The following is a 12,500-nucleotide window of genomic DNA, read 5'->3' on the forward strand; positions in this document are numbered from 1 at the left end:
CTTAAAAGGCAAAACCTGTGATATTCTGTTGAGCGTGTGTATGCTTATGCGGATGTGTGTGTGTGTGTGTGTGTGTGTGTGTGTGTGTGTGTGTGTGTGTGTGTGTGTGTGTGGAGTAGATTGGCTATACATCCTTTTAAACCATTTTCATGACAATTCAGTTTTAAGAAATAGCATGCCATTAAATAGTCATTTCGGCAGGCCTATTTTTAAACCTAAGCCCTATTTTTTTTATATATATATATTTGGAGGTGTAAATGACTAGTAGGTACAAACAGTTTTGGAACTGGTCCAGTAGATTGCCTCAGCTGGCAGCCACATGCTGCCCGTCAAAAGTACTTTGCAGCCCTTGCAGCCTTTTTCCAGCTGAGGTGATTCTAAAACAAAGGATTTACAGATTAAACTTTACACTTCAAATTCATCAAATCACTGAAGCTGAGGAAATTGCTACCAAGTGTGTGTTGTTTCATTAGATTAACAATTAAAATTAAAAAACACTTAATGCCATGATCTGATTCATTATCATTTTCTTTTTATTTGCCACACCTCTAATTATAGCAACAGTACCTTTCATTTAGCCGTCTCCACCACTTTACCCATCAGCATATACAGTAGCACACATAAAATCAATGCTTCAAGGTTTTAGAAAACGCCACATCACAGCAAAATGAGTCTTGTTCAGTGAGATACAGTGTCTGTGTATTTTAAATAAATCTCAGTCCACCAATAACTGACTCAGGGGGACTTTTCAGAAGAAAAGGTGTGAAATCTTTCAACACTGCTTTGACGATTAATTTGTTGGTTGAGCAAACAACAGGTTATGTATACCAACCAAAGGAGAGGAACCTTGAACATAGACCCTGCCAACTCTCTTTGCCAGCTATGCACACTGTTCTTCCCAAACACGTTTAGAGCTGATGACAACTTCCCTGCTGGAGTATTTAGAGCACTCAAACAGGTGCAGCACAAACAGCCTGAGTCGAAGTACTATTAACAAATACTATATTGCTTTCTGGTTTTGGGCAGAAGAGTTGCCCATGTCCACAAATATTGATTGATCCACTGTAGTGATACAGGTGAGTAGGTGCAAAATGTTATAATTAAAATCTCCAACTGCCAAAACTATCAATATGCTGCCAAACTGCAGCACCGGGCAGTCTCACTTTAGATCACAGCAAAACAGTAGTTCCTCTAAATAGTGATTCCATGGCATAAAAAGCATGTAGTAAATAACCGAACAACATCTGGTACTACCTAGTCCTTATTGGCACACACACACGTGCATGTGAAAGTAAATTCAAGTAAGGTCACATTTGTGCGAATAAAAATCAACAAGTAGTGGTAAACAACAAACTAACACATGGACAACAGTGAACATAAACAAGCAAAAATAAACAGTGTAAGGACTCATAATACAGACACACAGCAGCAGCAGAAACAATAAACATTGATCTGTCTGACTGTTGACAACACTGAGTTATGACAGGGAGTTTCGCCCTTGGATCAGATATCTACACTGCATGCACATTGCATGGACTCGCACAACCACCTGCAGACATAAATATAACGTTTAAGTTCTTCCGACCTTTCTTCATCAGTGGGGAGGACTACGACAAAAACCAGGTCGAAGATAAGATGTTCAGACTGATTAAAGCAAAAGGCTCCTTGTTATGAAACCAAAGATTACATTACAGCATCAAATATGTCACATAATACAGTCAAGTGGAAATGCATTTGGAGATTTAAAAGTTTGTTTTACACTACTCTCTTCATGTGAGAGGTATCAGGTCAAACTAATCTGTGAATGAGGCCCATTCAATCTGCAAAAAAAGAAACATAGGACCTTCGCCAAATAAGTTCAGTGCAACTGCACAGCCTGTTTAACTTCACAGTGACATGAAACAAATCCGACAGAACACACAAGTCATTTTGGTGGTTTTGTTTTTAACTGTAAGGTGCATTACTGGATCCTCAGTGTCTAAACATATCTGTAGCCATGTTTGACATTCATTCTTAGGGTCAATTCAATGTGAAGTCGCCCAGAGACACTGACATTCTTGACTGTCATTCTGTCAGGTTTCTGGTATGAAAGGGGCACAGGGAGCGCACTACACTTCCTCACATACGTTTTTCAAACATGCGGCATAATCCATCAGATATTTACATAAACTGTCAAAGTTTTAAATTGGACTGCAATGTCACTGTCCTTATAGTTTCTACTGGTTACAGGCTAAAAAATCTTGCAATTCGGTAAAGGAAGGAAAAAACAAATCAAAAGAGCATGCTGGTCCAGTTGACCCTTACATAAAAAAAACCTGAGTCACACTCTGAGGTATGTGCTTATCTGCCAGTGAGCAAAGCAACATTAAAACCTTACCCACTAAAAAAAAACAACAAAAGTGGACTGGAGGCAACAGTGACATTTGATACAGTAAAACCACAAAATGAAAACCAGAATTTAAGAGGATACAAATGGCACTGTAAGGTATAAATCAACCACAAAACGACCACAAGTCCTGCCAAGACAAGACCGAAACTGTTAGCCTGCATTTGGCACCAATTAGACAGCACAAAACAGAGAAGGTAAAGTGAACCAACAGAGGATTATGTAGTTTTTAAAATGACTAATAATGAAACGGTTAACATCTGTGAACAATACACATTGGATACTTTCAAAAAATGAACAAACATTTACAGTGCAGATAAAACCAAATCTGGTTTTAATCTCGCTAAATGTGTCAAATTTCTTCAACTTGAGCTGAGCAAATGACTTGCTATCATAATCAGATTTGCTGATGACCATGTAGACAAATGGTTCAAGTACTCCTTTTTAATGAATCAAGTCCCCCTTGATCTATCCTATGCATAACAACTAAGTGCGGACCACGCTAGGCAACATACAGTAGTTCTTATTAACATATACATAAAGATATTTAATTAGACGCAAAACATACAAGTGTGCACGCTTGCGGACAGACTTTCTCCATAGATGTACTACTCAGTCATTGAAACTCAGACACCAGCAGCCACACTGTAAGTCACATTTGCTCTACTCACTGATCAGCTTGAAGTCGATTCTGTTAGAGTGCTTCATGGTCGCTAGATACAGCTGGCCACTCTGTTTTCATACTGACAGTTCAGTGCCGAGGTGACCGAGGTACACTAGTCCACATTTGAGCACGTTGAGTCCCGTCTCTCCTGCAGCTGCTGTCTCTCTCTCTCTCTCTCTGTCTCTCTCTGGCTGTCTGCTCTGTTTCTCTCTCCCTTACTCCATTTATAACATAAACTCCCTCAAACTCATTTGTCTATTGCTCTTTTTCCCCTCACCTGGCTTTTCTCGCTCTCCTTGTCAGCAAACAATCCTTGCTCTCACTCTTGACTACATTCTCTCCCTCTCTCTTCTCTCTCTCCCCCCTCCCTTCACTGACACCATACATAGTTCACAGCCATGCGCTAGAGTTAGACCTGCCAGACCATCCCACTGCACCAACACATGCCGTCATAATTCTGACACAGACTATAGAAACATGTAAGAAAGGGTTCCCAGTCAACCAAAAAAACATTTCCCCCTCTCTGTCTGTCTCTCTCACTCTCATCCTGTCTTAGCTAACACAGAATCATTAAATGAAAAATGCTGTAAAGTCACAGTAAGGTGTTGATTGTTATTGAGGTGTTTGCATGATACTTCTTAATGTGTCTTTCACAACTTCAGATACTGTACAGGTGCTGAAACAATTAAAAAACGATTAACTGATGTGCTATCTATTGAGAGAAATTTTAATGACAAATTAATCGACTGTTTTCATAAGTGTCTAAGTCATTAATTAAGTAAAAACACCATATATTTGCAAGTCATAGCATCTCAAATGTGATGATTTGTTGTTGTGGGTGTTTTTGTTTGTTTTTTAAATCATTGTAATTTGAATGTCTTTGGGTTTTAGGGTACTGTGTCTGAAATATTATTTCAACTAAACAATAAATATAAAATATAATTAACAGATTAAGCAATACTGAAAACCACTGTAGTAGCATCCCTACACTGCACAGTTTAAATGAACATTTGATAAAGCAATTTACCCTATGTTTGTTACTCAAATGTACAGAGAAGAAATGATTGACACATTTGAAAATAAAACAGTTTTAATTACATTACCAGCAGGGAGCTTAATTTAAATGCTAACTACTGCATCATTTAATTTCAAGGTGTCACAAACAACATCAGATACCATATATAAGCAAGCAGTGTGTATCTCTGATTTCACCAGAACTATTGCATAAACATGGTATATTTCAACAGTATAATTCAAAAGTGAAAAAGTCACAAAGCAGTCTAAGAACATTCAGATGAGTATTTTTAGCAATTATGGCCTTGTAAACAATATGTGCTCTTGTAATCCTTGAGACTTCCTACACGCAATGATTCCCCACCATGTCTGCTGTCAATGGGTGTTAAATGCTGCCAGGCAACACAATGTACAATGACGACTCAGAGGAAAAGAAAGAAAAAAGAAAGAAACACCAACATTGAGCTGGAAGGATCGCAACCTATTGCTGAGCTGCCTTTTATCAGCACAGTAAATTGTGCTATAAAGGAAACGAGGTCAAGAAAAGCACCCAGACCACTCCCATTTATAGTTCACAGGAATATGGCTCAATCCCAGTTGTCTTCCACGGAGTTTTTCTTTGTGGTTAAACTACAACTGTGTATACTTTAGTAGAAAAGGAGGCAACAGGACAAGAAGACACATCTGTTTAATGCCAAAAAGACATCCACTCCACAAACCTATAGGAGCACTTTATCAGCAGTATGGTTTTATATCTGGAAGATTGATTACACTTTAGCTTCTCACGGTTTTTTATAAGTGGTCAGCAGCTTTGGATAGTCAGTTGATTGCATATACATGGACTTCCAAAAGCTTTTTATACAGTTCCTCATAAAAGACTACTGTCAACATTAAAATGCATAGACAACAAGGTTCAGAGAAGAGCACCTAAACTAATCCCAGGTCTGAAAGAGATGTCATTTGAAAAGAGGTTAAGTAAATTACAGGAGCTAAAGAGGAGATTTTATTGTGGTCTATACACATGTTCACAGGATATATGAAATCACAACTGAGCCTGTCATCCACTCTTTGGAATAATGGTATTACATGAGTTAAGAAGGAACTCCTTAAAATGATTCCCACTAAAGTGTTTCACTGAAAAGAGAAAACACTGCTTCACACTTCACGTTTTTGTGAAATGATTGTGAATTTAATTTCTGTTGTTGTATGGTTTGTTCTAAGTTTTAGATTCTGGTGTGGAGGATTTATATTCTGTACCTGAAAAAGTTAGTGAAATGCATGTATTATTGTAATTATTTTGTTTTATTGATGTTTTTGCTGTGCCATCAGCTGTGCTACCATAGCTGTTTTTTGTGTGTCTCTACGGAAGCCACAGCAGTGACATTAAATGATCCTATCAATACATACAGTGTATGTACACATATACAGTATGAACAAACACATTAACAGATGCAAAAACATAAGCAGATGCAAACCAAAACACGCAATCACATAAATGGACACGCCAATGCCTTCACAAAACATACGTTATATTTCACACATATTGTACTTTAAGCAAAACCTAAAGTACTTAAAAGTACTGCTGCCAAATCCTCAAACATCAACTGTGTTTGAGCTGACACGTTTCTTATTACGGACATATTCAGCAATGATTTATGTCCTTTCTATTAATCAGAATATTGACCAATGTGTTCAAGCAGCACACACACCACCTTGAGCTTACCTACGTCTTACACAGTTGACATTTTTCCCTAAATCAGTATTTGTCTTTAAAGGTGATGAGGGTTTTCATTCACAACAAAAGCCTGCCATTGTCATGCCAACTCAACCTGCAAAATATAATTTGTCATCTCCGTGCTCTCCTGACCTGCTACTAAAACCAAATGATTGCTATGCTACAAAAAGACATAAGTCCTTCACGTACACCAGAGGAACCAGCAGAATGTGTTCTGATGATTACAGTGGATGTGGCACACTAGAGAAGGTCTGTAAAAACATTCAGCCTCTCACCACTCACATTAAAACTCTAAGAATACACCAAGGCTGGCCAAGTGATTATCCTGGTAATCCTTGAAAGCATTTGGGCCAGAGCCACTGATCGAGTTTGTTGAGTTCTACTTCCAGCCAGAGTCTTGCTTCCACTATACTGAATCTAAAATCAATACCTTATTAGGATAGGATGGGAATAATATGCACACTGCATTCACCAAGTAAAACAAAAATGGAGATGTTCTCTCGTCTAATCATGACCTCCGTATCTCAAAGCTGTGACTTAGTTTGTCATAATACAGGAAAACAAACCCAGAATTACGAGATCTGAATCTTGTAAATCCTTTCTGTGTATCTAGGAGATAGTTACTTCATAAATGCAAATTTTTGAACTACTCCATTGAAAATATGGAGTACACAGACACTGTGAACGACAAATTGAATTCTAAAAAAAATATAACACAAACGTTTCAACTGCTTTTACAAATGATTGCTGGCATTAGCACATTTATTATACAATTTATACATCTTAACATAAAAATCCATCTGAACTTTTACCTGATTAATGGATCTACTATCATGTAAGGCTGATGCTGAGTCAATGGAACCTGCAGCAACTAAGGCAGCAACACAATCATTTAGAAAAAACGTAGAACCAAGCAAGAAGAGTAGTATAAGAATGTCAGTAAGATTATTGGGAAGAAAAAATAATCTGAATCTAAAGCTCTGAGATTTATAATACAGACACAGAGAAACTTCAATAAAGTAATATGACCATGAAGAAAGGTTAGGTTTAATTCTTCTTCTTTTTCCTTTTCAAGACAGGTGCATTTTCACTTCAGGAGGAGGATGTAGGCAAAAAGAAAGCAGGAGAGGAAATGTATAGAGAGAAAACATAAAAGGCGACACAAGGATGACCCTTGCCAAAACCATGATGATGATTTCCTGTGGAGGTGGACCACTTCAGCAGGCACTGGTGGCACACTATGTTTCTAAAGCTCCATGTCTATTTCAAACCCAGTCAGTTTCATGTGACAATTTCATACAAGCAGGAAAAACCTTGAAAAGACTGGACCAAAAATACAAGACACATAATGTTCTCTTTATTCAACAGGCACAAGAAACATCCTGGATTCAAGGCTGTACCCTGAATAACAAGATTCTTTGTCTGTTTAGATAGAAAAGCACTTTACAAGTGTTGTCTATTTGTCATTTACACTCATTTACACGTTTTAGGGGTTTTATGTTCTCAATATTAAAAAAGCATATTCATTTCAAACTGAATTACACAAGTTAGAGTGAGAAAAAAAGCTTTATTGCTAATGCATGAGAGAATAAGAGCAGGTTGTTAAGTTGGAACACCAAAGAGAGGAACAATACCTAAAATGGTAAGAAAGCAATAACTAAACTAACCATCCAAATCTGAAACTTAAGTCAGACCTTCCCCCAAGCTTCAGGATAATGAAATGTCTTCTATGACATCTGCTAATTACTTTAACATCACAAACAATGTCTTTTAAAAAACCTACCGCCAACTGAAAATACCATTTGGAGTCAGTTGGACTAGAAAACCACTCTTTTGTTTGATTCTCCTCAACTCCTCAACACTGCACTCGTTTAGCAAAACTACACTATATGTTACAGGGACATTATCATCTCTGGAGACAGATACTGCTTCCTGGTACGCTGAATGTCAAATCATCCAAATGGCAGATCCGAAATCTTTTCTAAAAACAAAACAATGTGGCTAGAAGGTAATACTCATGTGCAATCTCTCGATAGCTTAGTGTACTAGGATAGAGAGAGACATAGAAAGTTAGCCAGGGAGGCTCTCATGCTGCCTGTGTGTGTGTGTGTGTGTGTGTGCCTATGAAATCCTAGTCCTGCCAAGACTTCTAAGCTGCTATGTGTGCGCGTGTCTGGCTCTATTCTGTTTCCTGCAACACCCATTAGAACAGAACACGCTGTCATGTTGAAGATATGCGCGCTGTGTGTGTGTGTGTGTGTGTGTGTGTGTGTGTGTGTGTGATCTTGCCAGAGACAGACTGTCCCCTGGCCCACTGCCAGTGGAAATTAATGTCAGGATCGGCTTACATTTAAGTCATACGTAACATCATTGTAGAGAAGGTGGACAGGCAGTTACCAGCTGAGCAACTGATCGACAACCCCACTAGTTGGACGTTGAAGTCATGTGGAGAGCGAGAGAGAGCGAGACGCAGTGGTACTATATGCGTGATGCTAATTTGTTTGTTTGAAAAAAAACCCTCAAGCTATCACTCCTGAGCTGTGCAAGCATGTTTGAAGTGCATATAACCTCTTTTCAGATGTAAAGACATAACAGGGCGTGTGTGTGCGCACTGGTGATGTGTGGGCGCTGTGATGTCAGGAGGCTTTTTTTCCCTCCCTCAGCACTGTGTGTGTGTGTGTGTGTGTGTGTGTGTGTGTGTGTGTTGAAATTGGAGTGGAGAGAGAGAGAAGAGGGTATGAAGAGGGGGACAAGGACAGCAGAGGAAATAAAAAGAAAACGTAATAGGGAAAGGGCAAACGCGGATCAACCACAGACGTACTCTTACCAACCCGAAACCCACTGTGGATAAGGGAAACATGTGGGAAAAGAGCAGAGAGGAAGAGTGGAGCCATAGGCCACAGGGGAATAGTGAGAACCTTTTCTTCTCAGAACCAAATAGATACATGCTCTATGCCCAAAGTCCCTGCTTCACTTGTCAACTAGTTAAATGCTCCTCTGTTTGAACATAAGGTATGTATCAAGCGGGAAGCTTCCGGTCAGCAAACTGACACGAAGTCCCTTAAATCTGTGTTCTATCAAACGGCCAGCAGGTGGCGACTCTTCTGGTTGCAAAAAGAAGTCCGGCTCCATTAGAAATAATGGTATGTGACCCTACTTCTCAGCTGATTTATTACCTCAGTAAACACTTTAATAATGAGTTTATGGTCTCAATCACTAGTTTCAAGTCTTCTTCAATACAAAATGATGTTCATTCAGCAAATTATGGTCCGATTTAGAGGAAAATAGGCCATAAAGCAGAGAATGCTTCAGGGCGGGGATTATCTGTGATTGACAAGTCGTTACCATGGCGACCTGTCAATCAGGCGAGAGTGAGTCGTACCCACGGCAGTGTGTAAATTTTAGCGCCGTTGAAAAAATGTATTAGGAGTTGGCTGTTCACTTTTTCTGGTGAGTCGATTTAGTTTTAAGACTGTTGTCAGCCCTGTTAAAATGACAGTTAACGTGAATTACAGATGCACATAGCTAAGCAAGCTACCTAGCTCCACACACGGCTATTGGCTCCACCGCCTCGTCCAAATATGGTCACGTCCGGTGCCGCTGGTTGCAAAAAATCAACATGGCGGCGGCCTATCGGCCAAACTTGAGGCTTCAAAATAGCAGTCGACAAACCAACGGGTGACGTCATGATGACTACGTCCACTTCTTATATAGAGTCTATGGTATGTATGCATATATGCACATGAACTTAACATATGTAACTGCTGATTTGTGCTATATACTATTGTTGGAGCATGCATTTTTCTGAAGTTTATAGTTAAATTGAAGTTATAATGTAATATTGTCACATTCACTCAAGCATATAAATAAAAACACTTTTTCTATACACACCAAAACTACAGGATAAGACCAACCTTTCAGCACAACGTGGCTGTTGGGGCCCTGGGGCAAAGGGTAAGGTAGAGCCAAGCGGGCACCGAGAGCGGCTGTGGCCTCTAGTAGGGCTCCGGTCAGCAGGGAACACACAGACGTCCTCTGGCCACATGCACGAAAAAACCTAGTTAAGACGGATAAATAAGACAGTGTTGTGACGTATGCATGCTTTATCACAAATACAGTAAGTTAAGTAATTGTAGATGGCATTTTCATTGGATGACTTGCAAGTCTGTAGATCGACTTTCTAGTAACTGATAGTATTTGTCATGTGGCCAATCATCAAATTCCTGATGCAGTGCAGTCTAGCACAAATTAGCAATACAAAAATGTTAGCCATCTGGATTTATTAATCACATAGCTGCAAAGTCTTCAGTAGGGCTACAACTAACAATTCTTTTTATTGTTAATTAAACTGATGGTTATTTTCTCAATTAATCAATTAATAATTTGGTCAGTCCAAATGCCAAGATGTTCAGTTTATCATCCTTGGTGCATAGATGCATTTAGTGTCTTTTAACTAAAGAGTTAATCCGTTTCTTACCAACTACCTGTTTTATATAACCAACACACATTATAGCTGTTGCAGTATCATTTTTTCCATTTTAAAGTTACAGTAAATGTTAATAACAAATACATTTACAGAGTCTACAGGACAACCGTTTCATCACATGATGGACCAAAAGGCAACCTTGTTAAGTTATTTAACACTATTGAAAAACTCTAACAAAAAACAAACAAAGAAAATGGCTACAAACCTATGTGGATGAGAAGAATGATAACACCTCAGATTCGGTCTGGCTGGGCTGACGGTGACACTGACAGTGTCTGATAGCCAGCGAGAATCCCTGAGACACAAACATCCAGGGAAAAACAGAAGGATCTTTTTGGCAGGATGTATCAGATTGTGTTCCTCTCCGTCCAGCACATAGTTGGTAACCTGTTGAGGAAGTAATGTACAAATGGGTCACCTACTTACAGAGTTGTAAACATACTGTAAGGGGTTTAAATACAACTCACATTTATGTAAATCCATTTATGTTCATTTTCATACTGTGTCCACAATAACAGTAAAACACAGTTATAATACATTACAAAGTGGTAAAGCCAATCATGCTTTATTACCCTTCATGTATTAACAGAATTACTGAGATGAAAGAGTGACATCTGGCTTAATTCGCATCATCCGGTGCTTTTCTTCACCTCTCAGACTGTTACATAACATTTGAATCAGAGGTCATTGTCATCAGCTCCTCTGCTGTGGTCATTATCCGAAGCAATTTCCTCTTGACAGAGCAGAAATCAAAGCGTGAAAAGAAAGACTTAACAGTGAGAAATACCCCTGAGGCACATAACAGATAGGAAGAAAGGTGGGGAAGGGATCCAGACAGAACGCATCAGAGCGAGACTGACAGATACAGACAGAATAATGGGGAGATAGAGAAAAAGGTGGGAGGCAAGAAAGAAAGACGTCACTGAAGAGTTTTAACAGAGTGAACATTTTGACCTTAAAGAAAAGCCTCTTCCTCTTTCAGTTCACACTTCTCGGAACAAAATCCATCTGACATAAAAGGAAACACTTATCCAAAACAATTTACTTGTTCTTTGTCCCTAAGCAAACCTGCAGACGAGCTCCTCTGGCACAAATTTCAGAGAAAAGCCATTACGGCAACATTTTGTGGCACTGTAAGTAGGCCCTAATGCCTTCAACCGGGAAGGATATTACAAAATTGGACATAATCAATACTAGTGACAGAACAGGGGGGTGAACACAATACAAATTTAATGAGAAAATACGGTCGTCAGTAACAGTGTCAATCTGCACTGCTTCATAATAGTGCCAGGAAAGAATTAGGTAAAGGCCATTTATCCCCCAGGCTTGTAATGTTTCATATTACAAGGCACAAATTATTATTTTCATTCATTTTTTTTTTCATTTCATTATTATTTATTTATGTCCAATAAGTATTGGTAAATGCAGTTGACTGAAGCAATAAACTCCTCAGTGCATGCTATACTGACTTTGCTAAGTAGTTCTTCCTTCCATCAGCACTGTCATTTGACGTAGTTGGTGATACAGAACAACAAGCTACTTCAGCTTGGATTGCTAGCTTCCGTCAGGGACTGTGCTTAGGATGCCGCTCTCTTTGTATTTGCAACAGCGAAAATGGCATTCCAAAATATAAGTCCAAAGGATATTTTGGACGAGGATACATTTTACACTGTTTTGGGCTGCTTGGATATTAAGCCACATTTATGCCAGAGAAGAAATGCAGCAGAGAGAGGCTGAGGCTGCTGCTGCAATTGTAGCCTTGCAAGGGGAAATGGCCATCCACAACCTGAGCCACCAATAGCAAACGCCAACTGGTGGTGCCTTTGCTTAACAGAAACTGAATCATTCTACTGAAATGAATATCAGCTTTGGCAGTTTTTGTTGGATGCTGTCCAAGAAAAACCCAGAAACCTAAATCCCAAGTGTGTGTTACCATGATAACCACTGGGTGAGTATTTTTGACACCTAATGTTTTGGCCAAAGTAATGTAGACTAGCAGCCTGAAGCAATGTTAATACTGAGGGGCAGTCAAGAGAAACTGTGTGAACATTAAGCCTCATTTGAGGGGAATGTTATACTGCAGTGCTAGCTCAGCTTGAGTTAGCTTTGTTGTTATCAGAATCAGATTTTTTGCCAAGCAGGATTCCAAATAGGAAGGAATCTGCTTTGGCATTTTGGTGCATAAAAATAGTACACAGTAGAAAATATTAGAAAG

The 12,500-nt window shown here is 39.1% G+C and overlaps 1 protein-coding gene across 2 annotated transcripts in view; it reads right to left on the reverse strand.

Annotated features, from left to right (window-relative positions):
- The window catches only part of plce1 (phospholipase C, epsilon 1), a 98,828-nt gene that overhangs the window by 45,326 nt on the left and 41,002 nt on the right, over nucleotides 1-12,500 (reverse strand). For both annotated transcript variants that reach the window (XM_046068031.1, XM_046068030.1), the window contains exons 6-7: nucleotides 10,491-10,672; nucleotides 9,714-9,856 (exon numbers count right to left, since the gene is read on the reverse strand). In XM_046068031.1, coding sequence (XP_045923987.1) covers nucleotides 9,714-9,856; nucleotides 10,491-10,672 — 325 coding nt within the window. The remainder of the gene's footprint in view (nucleotides 1-9,713; nucleotides 9,857-10,490; nucleotides 10,673-12,500) is intronic.

This window comes from Micropterus dolomieu, linkage group LG14, assembly GCF_021292245.1.
Source record: "Micropterus dolomieu isolate WLL.071019.BEF.003 ecotype Adirondacks linkage group LG14, ASM2129224v1, whole genome shotgun sequence".
In the NCBI taxonomy this organism is placed as follows: Eukaryota; Metazoa; Chordata; class Actinopteri; order Centrarchiformes; family Centrarchidae; genus Micropterus; species Micropterus dolomieu.